Below are 26,703 nucleotides of genomic sequence, written 5' to 3'. Positions count from 1 at the left end.
TTCCTGCAATACCGACCTTCTAAGTATGACAAAATTCTGTTCTGTTGTCTTATCTTCTCTGTTCTCATTGTCTTATCGACGTTGTTTCATAATATTTTGTGCATTCAGATCTTCGCATTATAAATTATATATTTTTAAAAAATCCTGTACAGTAGAAATGATATTTTTTTTTCCTTTATAGTCATGGCTTAAAATAGAATATATAATAACTATTGATCGAACAATTGCAGGTAAATACATAATATGTACTTAAAATTTTTGAATTATTGAGATTAATTAAAACTGAATTTAGAAATTTTGTCTGAGTTTTAAGTTTTTTAAGGCTCGTAGATTTTTTAAACGATCCATTATACTTTATTATAAAAAATTATTCCCTCTGCACTGAGAACATAAAAACAGTTTTGGTTTATTTAATGTCTTTGAGATCCAGTGGGCAGAGTAACCCAGGTGTGTACTATTAGTTTACTTGTTTAGTGGTGCTTAGTTGTTTGTAGTGTTGTTGTTCAAACTGTAAGTACATTAAATGGAGAAGCAGGGGCATCAGTAACTACTGAGCTAGATGCTGGAACAAGTAGATTTGGGACAATAGTAACCAAAGGTATTCGCGTAGTTGTGATGTCATCAGTGACCAATTTTTCTGTTGTGGTTTCTCCTTTACAGTACTGTAAACAACAATTGTATAGTCTAGGTTGCACGATTTGTAATGATCTTTAGAAACGTAAGTCAGCGTTAGTGTTCCTCCAATAACACTGACCCAGTTCTTCGCTACAGTGGCCATCACATTCTACAAGAGCGTTGACAGAGACTTTATCAAGATTCTCAGAACTAGTGTCCAACATTTGGGACAAGAAAAGAGTAGGAGCACGGAGTGGAGGGTCATCTGAAAAAAATACGGAATAGACGTCGTAGTTATTTTTTTAAAATAAAAATTTCATGGTACAATTTTATTTCATGAAAGCCTCTGTAAAGTGCATTAATTATACTAGGGCGTTCAATAATTACCAGTTATTCAAAATTTCATAAAAAAATACGAAAGAAGAAAAAAAGAAAAGTTTCTTTATTTTTTTAATTTCTGAAAAATTCTCTGTAAATTTTTACATACGCCTAAGTCTCTCTACTCATGCTTTTCTTTAGGACGCTGAAAAGGTGGAAGGCACGCTCTAGTACAAGATTTTCTTGATTTTTGTAAATCAAAATTTGTCAGAATTTAGATCTGGTGTTTACGGGGATGGTCAAGCTCTGTTCATTTCTTTTTTCACAATTTTCTTTACATCTTTATGCTTGTGTGCAGCTACTGGCTTCTCTTGGCAATAGGACAAAGCCTCCCTCTTTGAAACCACATTTTATTATCGATCCTCAAAGTAGTGCACCCATATTTCGTCTCATATGAAAAGGTAATCGTTCTTTCTTTTGTCAAAATGTTAAAATTTTTCACAGTTCCTTGACAATTTTAATGCTCGTTTTCTTGTGGCTTCTGTAAACAGAAGGGGCACCCAATCTTTCTTCAATTTTATTCAGATTAATTTCCCTTCTCTGAATCAAATGAATTGTTCCGGATGAAATTTTTAGTGTCTTAGAAATGTCTATCACTGTAAACCTTGCATGTGCAGATATCATGTTGCCTTCAGCATCTATATTTTTCTGTATGACAATAGATTTCGATCGACAAGGACGACTATCATTTTCAACTCTCTGTTTCCAGGCTACTAACAAATATGTTGATGATTAAAGGGTATTAACAATCTTGTGTAAAGTCAACATTTTGCAAATTCTATGGTCGATACAATAACCTTGTTTGCAAATACACTGTACAATCTTTCCTTAGGTCGAATGCTGACCGACGTCTTTCGAACAAATTTAAGGCCATATTTTCAGAATACATGTAAATGGTACAGACAAATCAGATAGTTTGATTAATTCCGAGAGTGGATCTCTATGAATTTAACTTAAAATAACGGTCACGGTAGCTCATTTCGTAGAGTACACTTCAACTTATCCTATGTGCAGTCATACTTATGGTTAGCAGAAAATTAAAGAAGGACAAGAGATTGCCTCTTTGCTGCTTAAAAAAATATCAAAAAGATGTCCATACAAAATTGATTAATTTTAAACAATCTTTAGAGAAATTTAAAAGACAATTTGCAAACTATCTATCCTTCTGTTTTCACTAAATCAGAGGCGATGAAAGAATTAGAAAGACTACATGAATAATATGTTATGGTTCCAGCCGACAAGGCTTGTATTAGTATCGTGTTTGTTTGTAAATCTCATTATTATAACTGTATTTTAGAATAACTTGGTTTTAATTCTATGTCTGGAATTCTAGCAGTTGTCTTTCTGAACATGAAATTCGTCAAAAGCACATTCAGTGTTTGATACTTTTAATATTCCAGTCAACTAAGGTGAGTTCTATCTACCCTTTCTATACTGGATTCCTGAACTTCATAAAAATCCTTACAGAGATACATTGCCAGGTCAAACAAATCTTTAACCAATCCCTTATCTTTACTCCTTACAAAAATATTAACTGCTGTAAAGGAGAAACTTCAGACGTACTGTGTTACAGCATATTCTAGAAGTGGTGTAAATCAGTTGTGTATTCTCAAAAGAACTTTTTAAAAAACTAAAATAGCCAAAGTTTTCAAATGTCAGTAACATCAAAACAAACGACCTTTCGACACTTTATACAACCATTCCTCACGATAAATTAAAATCTAGGCTTTTTGATATCAAAGACAACCGCTTCTTTAATAAAAATGGAGGTCGGAAATTTTCGTATCTTGTGATTGGTCATCAACTTATATTGTTTAAAAAATCACTATGATTCTACACACAGGTACTCTGAAGTTGATATTAAAAGGATGCTAGAGTACTTCATTGACAATATTTATGTAGTCTTCGCAGACTAGGTCTTCCAACAAACTGTGAGAATTGCGATGGCCACTAATTGTTCTCCTTTGCTAGCTTTGTATATTCCTATAAAGCAGAATTTATTCAAAAACTTCTACATGAGAAGAAAACACTTGTTGTGGCCTTCAACTCGACATTTAGATATATCGACGACGCATAATCAATTAACACTACAGTAGTTACTTCTATTCATATGTCGAATCGAATATATCCCAGTGAACTTGAAATAAAAGAGACCAGAGAGTCTGCCACATCTGTTTCATATTTGGATGTTTTACTGACTATAGACGATAAGGGCCAACTAACAAATAAATTGTATGACAAACGAGATGACTTCAGCTTTTCCATTGTCAAAATTCCTTATTATATAGTGATATCCCGCTATCACCTGTATTTGTGTACATCTCCCAACTTTTTAAATACCCAAGAGCATCTTCCAACTAATTCGATACTCAAAGGCATGCTCCAAGGACGATCAATTTTTAAACCGAGGCAGGCTACTGTCAAATAAGTTGATGGTACGTATACGGGGATTTTAACAACCTCGTTTAAAGGCAGCATTTCGTTAGTTCTATGGTCGTTATAATGACCTTGTTAGCAAAGATAACCTGTCACTGGGTCGTATTTTCGCTGACTGTTTCATACCAATTCTTAGGCCTTTGTTTTTATACTAAATTTGACTACGGAATGTTCCTTCTACCTGATCAATACAAAGGGTTAACGGTGTTTGTGACCGGTCAACAGGGGATGCTTACTCCTCCTAGGCACCTGATCCCACCTCTGGAATTTCCAGGGAGACGATCACTGTTTGTTATCTTCACCTTTTACATTCAGTAAGGTGTGTTCAAGTAGCACATTCAATTTAATGATTTTATTATATAATAGTAATTTTAAAATATGTGTGTTGCCTAAGGTGTTGTGAAATGTCATACATCAGGACATATTCAATTTTACAAATTTGTTGCTGTAGCAATTTAAATTTTGATTCAATGTGTATACCTCTGTAAGATCTCAATTACATCAGTACAGGTAGCGTATTCAATTTTATGAATTTGTTGTAGTATTAATTTTGAATCTTGCTGTATTTGTATTGCTTTAGGTGTTGTAAAACGTCATACATCAAAAGAAGTGAACTGACTTATTCAGTAACAATTTCAGAAAATTGAGTGGCCATTGAATACAACTGAAATTCTTCCTAACTCATTTTAAAATTTATAAATATTATGAAAATCATTATGAAAATCATTAACTGGCGCATATTAAACAAGAAACTAAACTAAACTAAAGCTAGGTAATTATGTTCCCCAAACGAAGTTTGGGAACATATTGTTTTTACTCTGTTTCTTATTATTATTAAGGTCTTCCGTCTTCACGGAAGACCTTATAGTGATTCTACTGTTTCTTATTATTATTATTATTAAGGTCTTCCGTCTTCACGGAAGACCTTATAGTGATTCTACTGTTTCTTCTTCTTCTTATTATTATTATTCTTATTATTATTTTTTTGACTTTCTAATTTTGTGCACGCGATTTCTCGGAGACTATTGGGTGGATTGGCATGAAATTTGCAGGGAAAACGTGTCGTAGGCTGAATTTATTTTATCCGAGAGTAAATTCCATTAATCACATCCGGTGCCAAGTTATGGACCATTTCCTGATTTTAAAATGAAATTTTGTCCAGGGATAATCTCAAGAACGGCTAAAGATATCAATGTGAAACTTTTAGGAATTATAGATCATGATAAATTCTAGCCGGGACGTGACTTTTCGTTCGTCGTCGGTACTTCCGGTCGTTACTGGATGCGAATTTAAAAATTCGAATTTTCTAACTTTTTTGTTCTTCAATATTTTTCTTTTATATTAGTAGGGTTAATAGATGCCTTTCCAAAAAGGCTTAATATATAATTTGTTTAAAAATTGATAAATCCAAACTCTAGATATTCGCATTTTAAAATTTGAAGCGGGTCCAAAATGGCGGCTGTCTTCGCAAACTCCGACGAGCAGGTCGGCACTCGGAGATCCTCGGTTGGATCGTTCCTCGCACACTAACTTCGGACGTCAATGGTGTTCTACCATGTTGCTGATACAGTCATGTGATCTTATATGAAATTCCTCCAAATGTTATACCTTTGAAGTTAGTTTCAAGCATGCCCAACACTATGTTTTGCTTTCAAAGACTACTTACATGATGCTGTGATCCAAGGAAGAATTAGACAAGAGAAAAAAATGTTTGAAGAACGTTATGCAAAGTAAAATAGAAAATGAGTTACAAGGCAGTTTCCGGCGGAGAAATGTAATCGATATGATGCATATTTCTCCACCAATCACTTCCGAGGTTTGTATGGAGCGTAGCGGAGTCAGTCGAGGATTGCCGATTGGCAGGTTGGAGTTTACGGAGACATCCGAGCGTCTTGTTGAACGAAACTACCATAAGGATCAATGAAATATGAATGAATTGTTGGATCTTTCAGGTTATGAAATGGATAATCTGTCATTGAAAACATAAATAATCTGACCTCCAAATGCAATAAAATGAGTAATTTGCACGGTACATACAATAATATATATGAGAATGGAGACCATTCAATAGAACATACATTTCAAAGAAAAGGCGCGAAGATTTACTCGTGACGTAATGTATCGTGACTCTTCGTTCATAGTAGAAAAATGTTTTGTTGTAGAAGTGCAGAAAAAGATTAGACGGATACGTTTGTATAAAATACAGGTAATATGGAATTGCATGGAATAAAAAAGTTGAATACACAAAGAATAAAGGAAGTAAACAGTATCATCAGTTCATCAGTAATAGATTATTTGTTATTGTTTAAACTCAAGTAACAAATTCCGATGTGAATCTGCTTGCACAAAATTTGGCTAGCTAGCTCTCATTTTATAATTCCGCATTATATAAAAAAACTTTTAACCTCCCTGACGCTCGTTACTTCAGGCAATGATACAAAATAAACATTGATGATGGCTGGTAAAATTGCGCTGGTGTAGTGTCTTCCATATTGAATATTCACGAAGGCGATCTGGGTTTAATCCCGAATTTGTTTGCTTAAATTTACGTTTTCAACTTTATAAATGATGTTGAGTGTTTTTTGTTTTTTTTTTTTTTGTTTTTGTTAGAGATGATAGAACATGATTTCTAGATTGGCGAAGGGACCTTTTTATGCGTCGTCGTTAGTTCGGGTCGCTTCCGGAAGTGAATTTAAAAAATCAAATTTTTCAACTTCAATATTTTTCTGTATTATTTGTAGGGTTAAGAGAGCCTCCTTTCAAAATACTAAATATATAATTTGTTTTCGAATTGATAAATCCAAACTCTTGATATTTGTCAATTTCACTTTGAAGTGGGAGTTGAAATGGCGTAATGATTAGCACATTGGATTCTCACGCTGACGACCAGGGTTAAATCTCCAGAGTGTCACTTTTTCAGCTTGAATTTACATTTTTATTTTCAAAATCGGACGGAAGACCTCTCATTGCTCGCAATGAGTTTCTAGTTATTATTATTTTTTTCCCCAAAATTTTGTGCAGGCGATTTCTCAAAAACTATTCAGTGGTTTTAAATGAAACTTTCAGGAATTATGCGTCGTCAAATGAACTTTGTTCATCAGAAGGAAAATTTGGAAAACTCGCTTCTGGTGCCAAGTTATTGACAGTTTTCTGATTTTAAAATGAAATTTTGTCCCCCCTTTTTTTCAAAAATGGTTTAAGATATGAACTGGAGACTTGTTAGAGATGATAGGTTATGTCTTCTAGATGAGGGGAATCACCTTTTTGTGCGTCGTCAATACTTCCGGTCGTTACCGGATGCGAATTTAAAAAAGTCGTATTTTAAAACTTTTTTGTTTTTCTATATTTTTCTTTTATTTTAATAAGGTTAATAGAGACTCTTCTGAAAATGCTTTATATATAATTTATTTTAGAATTGATCAATCCAAACTCTAGATATTCGCATTTCTAAATTTGAAGCGGGTCCAAAATGGCGGCTGTCTCTGTAAACTCCGATAAGTAGGTCAGAATTTACGGAGTCAGACGAGCGTTTGTTTGAATGAAAGTACCATAAGGATCAAAGAAATGTGAAGGAAATGTTGGATTGTCACATCACAATTACGTTGCAATTCTGTTTCGCAATAGAGTTTTAATCCGGGGTTTCCTCAAACGTCTACTATAATTTTTCTTGTCTGTATCTCAAAGTAGAAAAACGACATGACTACAAGTGGAAATACGATAACTACAACCTTTTGTTTTACACCACGGAAAAACTGATCATAAACCATGGTTATAAGTAAAAGCTTTTCAAGAAACTTGCCTGACTAAAGCAATCAATATATAGTAATTATTACGTAGCCATTGTTTTTTCCCCATGCAGGCTTGTGTCATATTAAATGAACAGAAAAGACAGAAATAAGAAAACCATTTTTTCAAAGATTGTTTAATGAAAATGATTTAAATATTTTTTTGTAAAAGATGTTGTTATTGAACATAAATGGTATCAGATTCCTTGACCGTCGCAGGACGAGACATGTTTTTGGGCGAAACATTCTAGTCTTCCCATGAATGTGTAACTAATCGGGATAGTCCACTTTGGGGGTAAACAGGAAAATAAAACTTGTAGAAAATCTTACCTAAATCACTGCTTCAGTGTTACTTATCCATACGATATATAATAAGTACAATATGATAAATATACTTTCTCAAGCTCGATATTCAGGTTATAAGAACATACATTTTGAAATTTCATTGAAACCATCACCATTCAATAGAAAATACATTCCGAAGGATATGCGCGAATATTTACCCGTGACATTTCACGCGAAATAATGTATCGTGATCAACCTTTCGTAGTAGACAAATGGTCTGATGCAGAAGTGTATAGAAGTGCAGAAAAAGATTACATGGACATGCCTGTATATGGAATTACAATAAATAAAAAGTTGAATACATAAAGAATAAAAGAAAGTAAACAGTATCAACAGAGAATGGCTAAAGATATGAATATGAAACTTGCTGAGGTGATAGAGCATCAAATGTAGATATATTGATCGACAATTAATTTTCGTCGTTCTTACTTCCGGTCGCAAACGAAAGTGAATTCAAAAATGTTAAATTTGCAACTTTTTTGTTTTTCAATATTTTTCTTTGGGATTTACAGGGTTAATAGAAAGTCTTTTAGGAGTTTTATGTATGTTTTCATCTTTTTGATTGAAAAAGTTTGCAGAGATTTTTATAAAATTCACTTCCGGTCGAGTGATTACCTGTCCTCAAAATTAGAATTTATTCTCACAATATTGCTCGGCAACAGTAAACGACTGAAGTCTAAAACTTTCAGGTCTGATAGTCAGTCATCAGTTTATTTGAATCGTGAGAAAATCTTGTATCGCCGTTACTTCCGGTCGTGACAGGAAGTGATGCAAAAAAGTGAATGGTTAATGGTTAGCTTTCTTGAATTTTCACGCTGAATTTCTTTTATCACTTTTTCAGAGTGAATTTTTGCTTTTATTTTCAGAATCGGACGGAAGACCTCTCATTGCTCGCAATGAGTTTCTAGTTATTATTATTATTATTTTTCTTCCTGGGTACTTTTTTGTCCGTGAGTGATCTCCGAAACTACACATCCGATTGAGGTGAAACCTTTTTAGGGTTAATAGGAATGTTATGTAGATTTGCGGAACGAAAGTCATTTTGCGCGCACGCGCATGCACGTGCGTGCGCGTGCAAAGCGTAAAATGACCAATATACTTGATATAGCTGTAACTTTTATATTTTTTGATGAAATGCTTTGATACTCAGAATATAAGGATATATTGAAAGTGTAGACAAGACGACATGGTCAAAATGCGCATGCATGCACGTGCGCGCATGCGCATTGATTGAAATAACCAATACAATTGATATAGACTTAACTTGTACATTTTTTAATGAATTGCATTGAAACTCAGAATATAAATATATATTAGAGGTGTACACAAGAAGACTTGATCAGCGCACACATGCATGCACGTGCGTGCACGTGCGCGCGCGTGCAATGAGTAAAATTACAGATATACTTGATATAGCTATAACTTTCATATCTTTTGATGAAATGCTTTGATACTCAGGATATCAGGATATATTAAAAGTGTAGACAAGATGACATGGTCAGAATGCACATACATTCACGTGTGCGCATGCGCAATGATTGAAAAAACCAATACAAATTATATAGACTTAACTTGTACATTTTTTGATGAATTGCTTTGAAACTCAGAATATAAATATATATTAGAAGTGTACACAAGATGACGTGATCAGCGCACACATGCATGCAATTGCAAGCACGTGCGTGCGCGTGCAATGAGTAGAATGACCAATATACTTGATATAGCCAAAAATTTCATATCTTTTGATGAAATACTTTAATACTCAGAATATAAGGATATATTAATAGTGTAGACAAGATGACATGGTCAGCGCACACATGCATGCACGTGCGTACGCGTGCAATGAGTAAAATTACCAATATTCTTGATATAACCATAACTTTTACATTTTTTGATGTAATGCTTTGATACTCAGAATGTATAAATATATTATAAATGTAGACAAGACGACATTGTCAACATGCACATGCATGCACATGCGCGCGCATGCAATGCTAAAATGACCAATATACTTGATATAGCTGTAACTTTTATACTTTTTGTTGAAATGCTTTGATACTCAAAATATGTAGATATATTAATAGTGTTGACAAGACGACAGGGTCATCATGGACATGCATGCACGTGCGCGTGCTTGCAATGCGTAAAATGACAGATATACTTAATATAGCCGAATTTTTTTCATCTTTTGATGAAATTTGAATATAAAGATGTATTAAAAGTGTAGACAAGTTGACATGGTCATTTTGTACATGCATGCCTGTGCGCGCGCGTGTAATGCGTAAAAAAAACCCAATGTACTTGATTGCCTTATTTAATGAAGCTTACAGGGAATAAAACACCAAAAGGAAGTTGGGGAGCGTTTGGGGAACATCTGTAACGGTCCCCGTTACAATTAATACTAGTTATTAATGGGTCTTGAATGCATGATATACAGTTATGCTATTACGTTGCCCTGGATTAATAACGAGCTAGCCACTTTCTAAATTTAATTAGAAGTCTTGAAGTAATCATTGGGCATCATGATTTTGTCGATGATTTTTTAAACAACAGATCCAATGACAATGCAGAGTTATTGATCAGCATGTTATAGTATACCTCAACTTCATTGCATGATTTTGAAATAATCTTTTCTGTATGTATCTTTATTAATCATGCCTCTGCATTGAGAGTTTGGTTTTGTATTATTCTTGGAGATCCGGTTGGCAGAATAACCCAGGAGTGTATTATTGGTTTACTTGTTTTGTGATGTTTTATTGTTTGTAGGCTTGTCGTGCTGTCAGTAATTATATTATAAGTTGTTGATCGAGAAGCAGGGGCACCAGTGACCACATTATATGTCGACATATGAATGGAAGTAACTATTGTTAATTGATAAAACGTCATCGATATATCTAAATGTCGAGTTTAAGGCCACAGCAGGTGTCCTCTTCTCATGTATAATTGAAGGAATTTTGAATCTTGCAGAATACGTCATACTCGGTACACGTAGTATGATTTGGTGTTGTTATATAGAATGTCTGGCTGAAGATGTGAAAGTACGATTGTATACATGAACAAATATTTAATATGAAATATATGAAATATTTTGTCATTCATTTTGAATTTATATTTATACTATATCACTTAATATTTCAAATGCACTGAATAGTTTTGTTAAAATGCATTGGAAAGATATTGATAAAATTTTTTTTGAAGAGATGCCAGAATAAATTCTTCCCCTGTCTTTCACAAACTTCACCAGCTCTTTAGAATAATTCTGCTTTACATATGTTAACGTTAATGAGAATTGTTCGGGTCTTTTAAAATGATCGATCTTTTATCCTCAGTGCTGGGTTGTGAATTTTCATCTAGAAATTCTTAAATAAAGAGATATAACGTTGTTTATGAGGAGGCTCGTCCCGCTCTCACTTTTATGAATAAAGAATATATATTGAAATAGTTATACCTTTAAAGTAGTATAACATGTGATGTGAGTGGATTCAATAGAATGACATAAAAATTGAAATACAAATAATTCCTACAATCGGCATATTGATTTTTTTTTTGGGGGGGGGGGGGGGGTAAAACATCTTAATATAAGAAAAGTTAAAGATCTAAGATCTAATCGTCAATTGAAGGAGACCTAATCCTGAAAATTCATTTCTTTTGATTCTTCTTGTTACATGTAATAGTAATAACAAGGATATTTTGTGATACTCGAGTATGAATGGAGTTGGATAAAATGCAATCTAAACATTTATTCATGGCGGAATTTATAATAAGAAAAAACTTTGTGAGGTCTGATAACGCTAAACCAATAAAACATAAGTGAACATAACCTCATCTAACTATTACATCGTTCTATATGCATTTTTTTTCCTTACGCCGTTCTACGTGTGCCCCATGAGTCCATCAAGATAGCTCTAGTTTTACAAATCGGTCTATATTTAGTAATTATTGGATTATGACTCGGTATTACTATTGCTATTCCACTGTAAAAAAACAGAAAGTGTGGAGTCCAGAAAGGTATGGAATCCAGATAGGACCACATAGTTTACTATCGCACCTTCGAGAATCGACTAAAGTCTCGATGGCGCGATAAAGCGATCGCGTGATGACGAAGACGCGACGGTGGGATAGCGAGATGACGATGATGCGATGGCGCGACAATGCGATAGCACGATGGAGCGATAGTGAACATCGCTTCATCGTCATCGCACTATAAACCCAAACCTCGATGGTGCGATGATGCGAAAGTGAACTATCCGGATTCCATAGATAGGCCATGTAGTTCACTATCGCATCATTGCACCATCCAGGTTTGGATTGATAGTGCCAAAAAGGGATGGTGCGATAGCACGATGACAATGTTGCGCGATGACAATGTTGCGATGGCGCGGCAATGCGATGACGATGATGCGAATGGCATGATGAAGCGACGATTCGATGGTGCGATAGCGATGACAATTTAAGATGGTGCGATGACGATGATGCGATGACGATGAAGCGATGTTCATTATCGTTCCATCATGCTATCGCACCATTGTCATCGCATTGTCCTGCCACTGCGCATGCATCGGGGTATCGCACTGTCGTGTCATCGTCATCGTGCCATTGCTTCATAGTCGTGGCGACATAGCATCATCAGAAAATTGAGTGCCAATGAAAACAGTTAAAATCCTTCCTAACTCAATTCAAATTTATATTTATAAATATTTAAATTTATAAATAAATTATGAAAATCATTAATTGGCACATATTGCGTGTTTTAAACAAGCATTCTGAGAGTATTGCATTAGCAATACTAGTCCCCTACCGGCAAGTGTAATCTGGTTCCCGTTAAGAATTGAAAATGCCATAATTCCGTCAAAAATCAATGAAGCGGGACGAAATGCAAACTTGATCTATAACTAATCAAGGTAAAGCCACATATCAAAAATCAGCTCAATATCTGCAAGCGTTTAGAAGAAAATTGCGGAAAACCCCTAAAAATTGAAAAGACCGTAATTCAGTCAAAAATCAATGAAGCGGAACGAAATGCAAACTTGATCTGTAACTCATGAAGATACACTCACATACCAAAAATCAGCTCAATATCTGCAAGTGTTTAGGAAAAAAGTGCGGAAAACCAAGTGGGACAGACTGACAGACAGACAGAGGGACAGACAGACAGACAGACGGACAGACAGACGGACGGACAGACTCAGAGGAAACCTATAGTCCCCTCCGGTTTCACCGGTAGGGGACTAATAATAAACCAAACTAAAGGCAGGTGAATGGTGCTTATAAGTGCATGACATTACGTTATCCTGGATAAATATAATAACTAGCTAGTCCCTTCTAAATTAGTTGAGAAGTCCAGAAGTAATCATTGGACATCATGATTTTGTCGATGATTTTTTTTACAACAGATCCAATGACCCGTCGTCTCAAGCCAAGGTCCGGAGTCCGCATATAGCTCTCTTCCAGAATGGGAGAGAATCGTACATTTTGGCCGTGGTTTGCGACGATTCCAGTGCCCATGCAGAGTTATAGATAAGCATGTTATAGTTCACCTTAATATCATTACATGATACTGAAATAACTCAAATAAGTCATATTGCCATGTATCTTTATTAAACAAGGTAGAACTTTTTTCTTCTGCATTGAGAGTTAGGTTTTGTATTATTCAGTGTCTTGGAGATCCGGTTGGCAGAGTAACCCAGGTGTGTATTGTTGGTTTACTTGTTTTGTGGTGTTTTATTGTTTGTAGGGTTGTTGTGCTATCAGTAATTACATCATAAGTTGTTGGTCGAGAAGCAGGGGCATCGGTGACCACTGGACTAGGTGCTGTAGTACGAGTAGATTTGGGGGGTTGTGTGGTTACTTGTTTAACCGTGCTACTGGTCAAGGTATCAGTAGTTGTGGGGGCATCAGTGACCATTTTTTGTGTTGTGGTGACTCCTTGACAGTACTGTAGGCACTGATTGTAAACGAGGTAGCATGACTCGTGATGCAGATAGTTGTGTGATTTAGCATCCCTCTCAATACAGTGTCCCAGTTCCTCACCACAATGTCCATCACACTGTGCAAGAAGGTTGGCAGAGTGTATTATCTCGCTCATATAATCTCCATTACTGATGGCCAAAAACTGAATCAGAAGTAAGGGTAGGGCCATGGAATGAAGGAACATCTGAAAAATTGTTACGAAAAAAAAAACATCATTGGCATTATTTTTACCGTATGTAACTCATTTATAAAGGCCATTTTGTAAAATCCATTAGTTAGAATTGACTCTTCATGACTGTAACATAACATAATGTTTAAAGTCCAAACTCTGAAAGACGTATTTGATTTGTACTTCTGGTTTGGAGTATTGCATTGTGAACTCCCCATTACACGGAAACGGACTTTTCATGTCTGTCAGAAAACCTTTTATCGCAAAAAGGTATTTCAATGATCTCCATTTGGGTAAAAATGTCTGTAAATAATTGTTTCTTTGATTGTTGTATAAAAACTTCACATTGCTTTACAACATTAGAATCTCTCCTAGATAAAATATACATTGTAACGAAACAAATACTAGTAAATCCCGTCCTAAATCTACAAAATAGTTTGATCCCTCTCCAAGATAAATCTCTACATCGTATTGTAATAGTAAAACCAGTCAAATATGAAATTTATATTGTAATTTAATAGTAAGATCTCTATCCAACATAAATGTATACATCTGTAGATCTATAACCTTTCCAAGATAACTCAAAATTCTCGATGTAATAAAATAAATCGATACTTTAGAAACATGTCCTGGATATATCTATTTTGTAATGCAGTATATGATATTTCTGTTCAAAATTATTATGAGCTCCCTATTACAAAGAAACGGACTTTTGGAGTCTTTCAAAGATCACTGAATCGTAATAAGGTTTCTCAGTGATATCCATTGTAAAGCGTCTCCAAAGAATTGTTTCTCTTTGCTGCTTAAAACTTCACATTGAAATACAACAGTAAAATCCATTCCAGATGAAATATACATTGTAATAAATAAATCCAGTCCTAACTAGTTTGATCCCTCTTCAAGATAAATCGACATTGTTATATACAATAGTTAGATCACTGTGAGAAATACAATTATTGTAATACTCGTACAATAGTAAGAAACCTGTACAAGATACATCTTCATTGCAGATAGATCCATAGCCTGTTCAAGATAAATATAAATTTACAATGTAACCCAAAAGTAAAATCTATAACATGACTGGATAAATCTAAGTAACTTTGCAATGCATTAGGTAGATTCTAAGATAGATTTTTCATTGTTATGTAATATAGTTAAACCCATACCTAGTCCGTGATAAATGTACATTGTAATGTAATAGTCAGACCCCTGTCCAAGATAAATCTACATTGTATATCCATAACCTACATTGTAATGTAATAGTCAGACCCCTGTCCAAGATAAATCTACATTGTATATCCATAACCTACATTGTAATGTAATAGTCAGACCCCTGTCCGAGATAAATCTACATTATATATCCATAACCTACATTGTACAGCAATGGCTCTGATTGTTCCATATGTTTTCAAATATCCTTGTTTCTTTTACCAACATATTGCAAGGAACTTTTTAAGATTCCAAACAACCGCATGCAAACACAATTTGCTAAATTTTCTTGAACTGAGATAGAGATTTCTCGAAGTGACCCTGGTCAGCAAATAAGCTGATATGTATTGTGGCTGTACTTTTCAAGTTATAAAGTATGTGAACTGTGGAAATTACACTTTATCATTTTTCAGTACTGTGAAAAGGCTTTATTCCAGATCACAGTGGAACTTTAGAATAAAAATCTGCGCATGCATAGTTCTTGCTTATCATTCAGTTACCTTGAGCTGGATTAAAGATAACCAGTACATCCAAATTATGGTATCGTCTTGGAATAATCTGTATCGAAGGTTTATCATTCGTCTGCCCTTGATCATGTGACAATAGATCTATACCAAGAGATAAGTCAATACTTTTGAGTAATAATTTATGTTATTATATGATTGAATGATTCCCATCTCTCTGACTGGCTAAGATCCAACAATGTTTAAAAAAAACTACATTATATTCACCTCCATGTGACCTTCCAGTTGAATATTTTTCCACATTGGATTAAAAATAGATTGGGAAATTTCAAAGTGATGCAAATAGTTTTGGAAAGTTATTTCACTTGCACTTGACTTCAATTCAGGTGAACATATCATTCAGGAACATAGAATCTGGGTTGAGGAGTGGGTGTGGAGGGGAGAGGGAGGAGGGTTGCAGGGGACCTGCCCACATCCCCACACTTTTTTATGAACGTATTTTTTTTCTTATGTAGTATAAAATGTTCGATGAAGGGCTGGTGCCCCCGGTAAACGTACCTTAACACCCTCCTCCACCACCCCCCAAAAATAAAAATTGGATTTGGAAGATATCTCCACTTTGGGGGAGGGGGGCTTATCAAGGGTTTTTTTTCAGGTAGGTCGTCTTTTTTTCATGTGATACCCCTTTTTAAAAAAGTCGATCCTATATACGTGTCTGACATTTTTTTCTACTTAAAATGGATTTAAGAACAACTGATTGTTTATTTTATCTGTCTCTGTTTTATCCAAGTTTCTCTCATTGCATATGGCTACATGTATAGGACTTCAGAAAATGTAAAAAGTAAGATAGCACGGATTGCTTAATGAGAATCATTTAATCGCAATGAATCATATAATAAAACAATTATTGCTGTTTTTGGGTTTTTTTTTTAGTCAATACGATGATTTAGCCACCCGAGGAGTACAATATTCACCAAGCCCAACGATGATTTAGCCACCTGAGGAGTACAGTATTCACCGAGCCCAAAGGGCGAGGTGAATATTGTTCTCCTCAGGTGGCTAAATCATCGTATTGACTAAAAAAATAGCAATAATTGTATGATATATCTCATGAAATGGAGCGTCATTAAAATGCAATCTGTATAAAATTTCCCCTGATATTTTTTCTAAAAAAAAAAACGTACCACAACCTATATACATAAACTCTGTATATAGATGTGGTACGTTTTTTTAACATGCATGGTTTTTCTTGTCTGAAAGTGTCAGAATCTTTATTGTAACTACTTTTTAAGTGTATTCAAAGTAGATTCAAAATTTTATTAATTTATTTTAAATTTAACAATCCGGAAGACCAGCTCCTATGGAGGGTGTGGCATTTTGAAAAAAGTGTTAACATAAAAGCAAACAGATTCTTTGCACTTCGTTGGTGTGACAGTTGCGGAATTGACCGAGTTTAAATCCCCAGTGCGGCTAACGAAAGAACTGCGAACGATAGTATTGTTCTCCCGCCGATCTCCAAGTCAATTTTCAAAAGTTAACATATTTAAATGATTTTTCATATTTATATAGATATTTATATGAATTTTCATAAAACATTACTTATTTGGGAAAACAAAGAGAGATAACTCTATAATTTGAGTAAAACTTGAGTTTTTCACTATAGAAATCATCGGAAAACGGAAAATATTTTTAAAACATCTCCCCCCCCCCCCCCCCGTGAAACACAAAAATTCCTTTTTACGGGTAATATGGATTGATATTTCACAAATTCATACCAAAGCTTTTTGTGTTTCACGGGGGGGGGGGGGGGGGACATATGTTTACAGACAAAAAACGACAAAAATGCTCATTTTTTCACCAATTTCGAAGGGTTTTACAACTTTAACGTTGTATTTTATCAATTACATATGTTAAATTTTATAGGGCCTATGCGTAAAACATAAGGAAAGATTTAAAGAACATTTATCCATATCCAAGAATATTTTAAAATATGCTGATGCTTTCAAGCCTGATTTCAATGGAAAACATCGTCTACCCCCGTTATAAAAAGAGCTGGAATTAAGAGTAATTAACTATTTAACACTGGTATAAAAATTATTAATCAATTACCATTGAACTCTTCCTTGCATTCAACAAAGATTTTACGACCAAATTGCCATTAGTATTGATTTAAATGGGTGTAAAATGTAGGTGGGAATCTGGAGTTAGCGTGCGTAGTTCTTTACATCAAATTATTGTCATTTTTGTTGTAAACATGGAAGCCAGAGCAAGCTATTTCATAAACTAAGAAAAAGTTTAACAAAGTATTCATAGACCGTGTTCTTTGGCAAATGTGTTTTGCCGAATACTCCGACCCAAACTGTTGCCTTCGCCCTAAGGCCAAGGGGAAACAGTTTGGTTCTTGGGTCCGACAGAACGCATGTTGCCCTCGAACCCATTTAATAAATGTGTAGTATATACATGTACGTATCTGCGTGCTATTTAACACATACTGAACTCTTATTTTTGGATGTTTTCGGTCGTATTTAACAGCACCTGGCCGTGTAGACAATTCGAAAACCGCGCGTTAGCGCCTTTCAGAACTGTATTATGTGGAAAATGCAAATAAACATTGCAAGGGGAGAAAAATGACAAATTTATTATAAATGTACAATTGTTATATTTTTACAACATTGTAATAAGGTATTTGTTTTTAATTAAATTGAGCCAAAGCAATATACATTCTGGTGTTTCTAGTGTATACATGTAGTTTCTATTGTGTATTTTACCGCATAGTAACAAGGCTTCCAGTGTGTTATACAGGGTTGAATATTATAGATTTCCAAAGGATTTCACATAGAAAATTACAGTGAATGTAAATATATATAATAGTATGAATGTGTTGAGAGAAATTGGCAAGTGTTTGTTGGCCCCTGTCATCCCTCTATGAAACACATAGCGATAACCCACTGTAATATATATTTCATTGTGTACATGCATAGATACATTTACTTTCAATGCCAGAATAATTTTGAAAAGTTTTCGCCGCTGTTATCATGGTTATATTTTCGCCCCTTTTGCTCTCGTTATCAGGGGGCAAATTCAAAACGTGGTGTATTCTTATCTTTTAACACAATCTTTATGTACTGTACAGGTATAACGATCTTTTAACAACATAGTCACTTTGTTTCTCAACTTACACAATTTATAAATTCTTTGGATGCTAGTATAATGCCTACGTATCAGCATATACAAGGCTAGAAACTGTCAATATGCACCAATAGCTTTATGAAGGGAAGAAATGAAAAGAATGGTAGAAATGAGGTGTCAATTCTTAATACTGAATTATAAGGGACTTTTTAAAAATCACTTCAAAGGGCAGGATGATAATATACTCATATTCTTTAAATTCATATTTGTCTAAATCACTGTTTTTGAACCAAGGGCTCTCAAAATTTACTTAGAAATAAGTAAAAGAACCCATAGTATTGGCATGTGGGCCCGTCCAATCCCCCCGTTTTTTGAAGTATGTGGAAAAAGTATTGAAAATATGATGGTAAGACAGTGTAAATGACCAGGTTCCCACTTTTTCGATTTGCAATTAATGTTTAATTAACCATTATCTTTTTGCTATTGTGAAGAACTCCTCCACTCTACCCTAATCCACACTCAAATAAGTTTATCTTTCTCATTGTGTTCACCCTTACCCCTTCCTAATTATACACTTATTCACAGAGTGGCTCACAAAAAAAATTCCTCAGCAGCACCCACGTGACACTTTTAGGTTTATGGGCCTCTTATTCATCAATGAAGTTTTTCTATCACTTCTAACCATATGAAGTGCTTGAAATTCTGTCATGAAAAGGTTCCTTTAGCTCAATGCATATCACAACCTACTATGCAGTTTTGATATAACTGCAAATAAAATGGGTATATTTTGTTCTTTATGAGGCTGTAAGCAATACATGAAAAATGTTCAACAAAATGAATTTGTTAAGTCACCAAAAAGTGTCTGGTTTTTAACTTTATATAAACAATAAAAAAAATCCACTCATGCCATAAGACTGACATTACAAAATACTTTTTGCTTCCTTTTAACCAATAATTCATTACAACTAATCTTTAACACTGCATTCTTCTTCAAGGATTAAAGACATAATAATTTAACCAAGTTTCACTGTATAGCCAATTTCTGATTTCCACTCAATAATAAACCTACTCTGAAGACAAGTAAACAATTTAAATTTATTTTTATACAATAAAAGACAAGTCTCCCCTTCGGTCAGTTGGACTACAATGCATCGTTCTGACAACAGAGGATATCAGTTAACTACAACATGAGTTTTAATGCACATTTTTAGAACCACTTGTGAACACAGCAATGTGAAGGTTTATACATTTCTGTACAGGGGAGATTATGCTGGCTTGTCGTCCCCCCTCATGGCTCGGTAGTTGTTGATTTCATGTGGGAAAACTTTATCCAGCTCCACTAGTAAGGCAGCTTTGAATTTCTGGAACAATAAAAAAAGCATTACAAACTTCCAGCCAAGTTTTATATATAAACTGTTCAATATTATCATATATTTAGCATGCTTCGTAGATATCAAAATGCAAAATAAAACTGAAACAAGCATTCTGAGAGTATTGCATTAGCAATACTAGTCCCCTACCGGCAAGTGTAATCTGGTTCCCGTTAAGAATTGAAAATGCCATAATTCCGTCAAAAATCAATGAAGCGGGACGAAATGCAAACTTGATCTATAACTAATCAAGGTAAAGTCACATACCAAAAATCAGCTCAATATCTGAAAGCGTTTAGAAGAAAATTGCGGAAAACCCTTAAAAATTGAAAAGGCCGTAATTCCGTCAAAAATCAATGAAGCGGAACGAAATGCAAACTTGATCTGTAAATCATCAAGATACACTTACATACCAAAAATCAGCTCAATATCTGCAAGCGTTTAGAAGAAAAGTGCGGAAAACCAAGTGGGACAGACTGACAGACAGACAGAGGGACAGATGGACAGACAGACAGACAGACAGACTGACGGACAGACTCAGAAGAAACCTATAGCCCCTCCGGTTTCACCGGTAGGGGACTAATAAAACATAAATAAGTAGTTTAATTTATCCCCACATCTTAAGCTGTATTGTCTAATTTTCTAGCAAACAGAGATTCAACATTGTAATTCAAGAGCATTATCCACCTTAAAGTTATCAATCTTTCCTTTCACTTGTTCATTTTTGGCAAGTGCTTTCTCCAAACAATCTTTGGTGTACAAATTTGGATTCTTCCCTTGGTCTATGTAGCTATGGAAACAAAAAGACATGTCTAAAAATTTGAAAGACAGTGTGATGCATCTTGTTACCATATAAATGCTAAGTACTAACAAACACAGGCATCTAACCTGAAGACTACTTTAACGAGGTTGGATCCTGATATTTAACAGTTTAAAGTCTTAAACTTTTTTTGTCAAGTAAATTTTTAGTTTCTACACACATAGCTTAATTAAAAATCAAAACAAAAAATGGGGGTCAATATGCTTCTTTTGGCGCTACAGTACATTTAATATGACCTTTTTGCACTGAAATTTGTTTCTTAATCAAAAATCAAATCTTTGATGTTTTCCTTCCAATGATTTTATCCAAATAAATCATGAGACAAAATAAACTATTAGTATATTTGAAAAAAGACACTTTAAAATTGTGACTAAGAAAAAGTTTCAAATTGCTTCGCATAATCAATTATTTGACCTTTCTGCACTCAAAAACTGTGATTTTTCTGGCATTAAAAATTTAACAAGCAAGAAAATTATTTTAAAGTCTTAAACTTTTGCTGAATTTAGGCAGATTGATCAAAGTTATCTTATATATTCAGAAAAGAAAAACAAAAGTGGGGGTCTATGATGTAAATTTTTAGATATCACTAAAAAAGTGTTAATTTTATGTTAAAATTGGCTAAATTTTTTCCTGGACTTTCAGAATATATTTACTATATTTGTCACAATATAATGAAAGAATTAATAAGAAATAATTTAATAGATATTTCAGAACCAGCATAAAACATTTCACTGCAAAAAACAGCTCCGTGTGCAACCAGCATGGAAAAATAGGAATCTAAACTTAACAGTACTGTATATATTTCAAAAGGGAAAAATTGATCATTTTCTCCTATAAAACCTTCTGCCACAAAATATAGTCCCTGACTTAATCCTATTTGAATGGAATTTAATTGCAGTTTTTTCATTGGATATAGTTTAATTTGCATTGTAGAATCCAGATTTAATGTTTGAACTTAAAAATGATGCATAATTCTATAAATAAAAGTCCAGACCAAAATCTGCTCAAAAGCTCAGGATCGAACCTCCTTAAGGTCATACTATATAATAGGATATTCCTGCAGTTTGGCAGTTGTCCAATTTTTGAGAAATTCTTAACTTCAGTTAAATCACTTGAAAAAGAACTACAAATTTTCAAAATTATATTTCTTTTATATTGTAAAATGATATCAAATTATACAAAAAAAAAAAAAATAAAATAAAATAAAAAAATCAGAAATATGAATGCTTCTCTTGAAAGGTCGAATAGAATATTTTCAATGAACTGAAGAATATGTACATGTACAGGGAAGTATTAAATAAAGACTTACCTACGTGATCAAAATTTTTTGTTTGATAAAATTCAAATAAAGATACTTGTCAATTTAACGTTTTATATTTTGAAACCTTTAAAAATTGTTGTAATTGAAGTTGTAAATTTTGTTATTTTCAATCTCTGCGGGACACACAGTCAACTCACTATGTCCATGAATTCGTTTTTTCAGACCTCATTATAATCAAAAAATTTTACAAGGAATTATAAAGATTTTGCTCAGGACTCAAAAACCTTCACTTCTATCTGTAAATTTGCTTTATCAGTGTTCATATTAAATGAGTTTTACTGTATACAAAACTACATACTCAAACACTTCCAAAGGGACCTGGATGTCTACCATCTGGGTCTTTAATTTGTCTATCTCTTGCAAACCAGTGACCATTGTGTGTCTGAAAAATGCAAAAGAAATCAAAATGAAATGAATCATATACCACAAGTTTCACATGCAGACATCATATTAAGGGGCCTGCTCTCAGCATATGAAAAAATTGAACAATTTTTAGGTTTTTTTTATTCGACCCCCAAGCCCCTGAGATTGAAGATTTGCTGGAATATTTTTTTGGTCTGTCTGTGGGACATCGTATATAATGGCAAGCGCAGCGAGTGGCACAAAGTATTTCTCGCACTGCAAGCTCTAACAACAAAGCCTAGGCAAAGAAAAATTTCAGACTTTGCTTATTGATCCAAATAATTTTTTTTCCACAGTAACCTCTGGACCCATAATCCTTTGCGAATTGCATCTTGCTGCAAACAACCTACTCTCAGTAGCAACAAAAGTTCATCAAAAAATAAACTCAACTTGATTAATGGATATTGCAGAGAAATATTGTATAAGCGGAATTTTTGGTGAGACGATAATTTAGTGATTTATCCAAAAAATATTGATACACATTTCTAGCAGGAAGTAATTTAGCGATTTTATAATCTCAATAAAGATAGCTATTACAACGAATACGGGTTAAACTGTTAGCTATCTTCAATTTTAGCAATAGGGCTGTCACAAGTACCCGAAATAACCGAGAACCACGGTCCAAGTTGTTCGGTTCCATTTTTCCAGATTTCGGTTTGGGTCTGGTTTACATATGTGGCGGTCAGACGGGTTCGATCGCTCAGTTGGTAAAGCACCTGACTGGAGATTCAGGGGGCCCGGGTTTGAATCCCGGTCTGGTCCGCTGCATTTTTCTCCTCTCCCGTTACATTTGGTGCCGTGCCATGCCCTGGAAATGACAGGTGAGATGCCTGCCAGGGATGAGCCTGGGTTGGAGTCTTTGGGGGGCCAAAGACCTTTAAGGAGGGAGGAATGTGGCGGTCAGATGGGTTCGATCGCCGGTGGCCAGATAGCTCAGTTGGTAAAGCACCTGACTGGAGATTCAGGGGGCCCGGGTTCGAATCCCGGTCTGGTCCGCTGCATTTTTCTCCTCTCCCGTTACACATATTAGAGTCTGTTCAATACAAAAAATGGCGTCGAAATCAAAGGAATGATGACGATAACAGTGATAAATAAACATCACAACTGAAATCTGCTTCATTCCATGACAAAACACTTGTCACGGAAGTATTAGATAATTATCAAAACGAGCAGGAATGGTCAGGTTGTGGCTAATAGTAGGCCAAGTAGTTCTACACACCGATGTCTAGATGCTCGCATGGTTAAGACTTGTTTTCAATGTAAATTTAATGTAACAAATAAAGATTTTTCAAGTTAAATTCATGAAATTGTAAAATAGATGTAAATAACTGAACCGAAAAACCCGAAACCGAACCGAAAATTTACAGAACCGACCCGACCCGAAAAATTTGGAACCGTGACAGCCCCATTTAGCAATCTCAAACCCCTCACTAAAAATGCTAAAATTGAATCCTCTCTAAAAATTCTGCTTATACAGTAGTAGATTAAATGCTCTTTTGTTAAAAAATGCACTGTTCAGACTTTGCTTTGGAAATGCAATTAATATTATTGTCATGATATCAGGGTCTAGACGTTCCAAATGTCAGTGTCAGTGTGCGGTTTGAAGAGGCGGATCTAAATTAACACTGAATAGGTATCTGCGCTCTCCCTAATGGTCGCACTGTCAAAATATTAACTCTTCTTATTAGCAATATAATATAGAAATTCAAGATTCCAATGATGCTAATGAATGATAAACATTTGACAAACCTTTGACCCAAATTATCAGTCTCTCACTGCTGCAAGCAGGAACAAAATTGATACAAGAAAATCATTTCACAGTGTCTTAATATACATGTAAATACTATAAATTCTTCTTCTTCCCATAATGTGCCTGGCTCCAAATGTTGGGCATTTTCACAAATGTATAACATATGTTGAACAAATACTTCTGTGTTATTGTAGGACTTAACGAGCACATAAGGTATTCACATTTTTAACACAGGTTTCTGTAAGAAGTCTACATAAAAGCAATATTTCTTTACTGTATTTCAGTGAAACGCAGCTATAAACACGACAGTTTTATGCATACATATAGTAAGTTAACTCTTCAATACTTACAATGTGATAATATCCTTGCACTTACTCTTCTTTATAAAGAAAACAAGCAATCTAGGTCCAGTCAAGGGTGTACGGGGATTTACCCCAGGTTTTGTTCCATACACCCTGAGGCCAAAGGGCGAAGGGTGTATGGAATACAACCTGGGGTAAGTCCCTGTACCGTACACCCTTGATTGGACCTGGATAACAAATTTATTTCCTATGTACCCAATATTGAAGTAAATAAAAACAAATAAATCAACTGTGTTTCAAGCTATCAAGAAGATTTACTACGCCCTACAATGCATCGTGACGTCATGTTATTTGCTTTTTATCAACCAATCAAAGCTCATGTTACGAGCTACATAGGAAAATATTTACATTTGCAAATGTTTTCTTTTGCATAACACTATTGAAAGCAACGCGTATCTATATCCGTATAAACACAGGTTCCTCGCGTCATAAACGTTCGACGTAATTTCTCAGTGACGTCATAAAGGGTCGACGCGCAATCAGTGGATCAAATAAGTGCTGTTGGGTTTGAAAAATAAAACGTTTCACGCGTTAAAGATTATAATCAGGCAAATATAAAATATGAATAAGTCACAAATGTAAATATAAGCAATAAGGTATCATTTTAAAACATCTATCGGGCTATAAATACGGGTTGGTACGAGATCAAATTGACCATAAAGCCCTTCGGGCTTTATGGAATTTGATCTCGTGACCAACCCGTATTTATAGCCCAATAGATGTTTAAAAATGATACCTTATTTCTTTATAAGTATGATTGATTCACATTGTGCTGAATTATTACCAATCAATTATCTTGTTGACCATAATAGACCTCCTTTATAATTTCATTCAAGAAGTAACTGTATAGTTACAAATCAATTGCTATATAAAGTCCCAAAAACTTTTAAGACTTTGAGTACAAAGTTTCTTTAGGAGACGCAATTTGAGCAGTTTTTAAATGCATTGTTTAAGGTTGAATACTATCACTGTACCATGGTCAGGTGCGACTTTTTGTACAATGTACATGCTGAAAAAATAACACATTTAAGAAAAAGTGTGGTAAAAGAGCTAAATCAAGCTATTCTAAATAGCTTAATAAAGCTATATAGCTAAATCAAGAGGTTGTACTGGACCTGTCCAGCTGTCTATTTGGGAATTGTGCCCAACCTGTTAAATTATGCTACTTCAAGTAGCGTCTCATTCGTGATCAAACTTACAGTTTCTGATTGAGGACATTTTGTCCTTGTGGTTGAAAATCGCTGACAATGATCCCCAGTTGTCTTGTATTTTCGATAAACAACTCCAATTGTTGTTCCAATGCTTCAAACTTGTCAGCTTTGTCCGCCATCTTGCTAAGTAAAATGTTTTCCGGTTGAATACACATATAGGCCTACGCGATCTCATTTTCAATTTTTTCCATTTCCATAACCATTGCCCTGATAATGTTCGCGTATCAAAATTGAGTAAAATTTATGCTAATTGGATATTTTATCCAAACAGTTATCAGGATAATTTACAAGTATCACTATTTTATTCAAATAAGTACGATATGCCTAACGCAGTAAGAGCGAAAAATTCCTGTTGCGAAATCGAAACTTTCTTCTGCAAACCTACTTTCGGTTTCACTTTAACAGTCACCTCCAACATGCATTCATTGAGGATTTTGAAAACTTTAACACACTGCAGTGTTTCAAAGACAGTGTTTATATCTGGAAGGCTATTATGTGTTGACATTTTAAATTGTAAAAGAAATATTTTGAAATGTTATTCAACCCAAAATAAAGAGAAATCAAGCAAAGAAAATTCAGAGAAAAGTACCGGTACCGAGTTGGACGTCAAAAGAAAAAGTCCATATGAAGGCTTATCAGTAGGACAGAAAGGTAAATTTGGAGCAGATTGTAGTCATATGCTATAAAATTAATATGTTAGCATGCAAGAAATTTTATCGACATGCTGGATAATTATGTTGACATGCAACCTTTTTTATGCTAAGCTTTCCTTTTAAAATGACCAGGTCCAGCACAATCTCTTAATTTAGCAGCAATAGCTATATATCTTTAAAAAGCTATATAGCTTGATCAAGCTATTCAAAATAGTTTGATAAATTTATTTATATGTTGTTTTTCACATAATTGTTTTTGTAAGAAATAGACAGATCTGGTACAATCACTAGATTTAGCTACGTAGCTTGAATTA

At 34.4% G+C, this 26,703-nt stretch overlaps 1 protein-coding gene across 1 annotated transcript; it reads right to left on the bottom strand.

The window, feature by feature from the left end:
• Positions 1-19,577: 19,577 nt before the first annotated feature.
• LOC133177900 (mediator of RNA polymerase II transcription subunit 10-like) lies at positions 19,578-25,869 on the bottom strand. The gene is made up of 4 exons (XM_061312754.1): positions 25,725-25,869; positions 22,310-22,393; positions 20,558-20,660; positions 19,578-19,861 (listed from the first exon to the last, which is right to left on the bottom strand). The coding sequence occupies exons 1-4, from the start codon at positions 25,853-25,855 to the stop codon at positions 19,766-19,768; spliced, it is 414 nt and encodes a 137-aa protein (XP_061168738.1). The 5' UTR covers positions 25,856-25,869; the 3' UTR covers positions 19,578-19,765.
• Positions 25,870-26,703: the final 834 nt, after the last annotated feature.

This window comes from Saccostrea echinata, unplaced genomic scaffold, assembly GCF_033153115.1.
Source record: "Saccostrea echinata isolate AGI-Se365-2 ecotype Australia unplaced genomic scaffold, CSIRO_AGI_Sech_v1 ptg000275l, whole genome shotgun sequence".
Taxonomy (NCBI): domain Eukaryota; kingdom Metazoa; phylum Mollusca; class Bivalvia; order Ostreida; family Ostreidae; genus Saccostrea; species Saccostrea echinata.
Note: the sequence above shows the minus strand (reverse complement) of the source record. Positions and strands in the feature narration are given on the sequence as shown.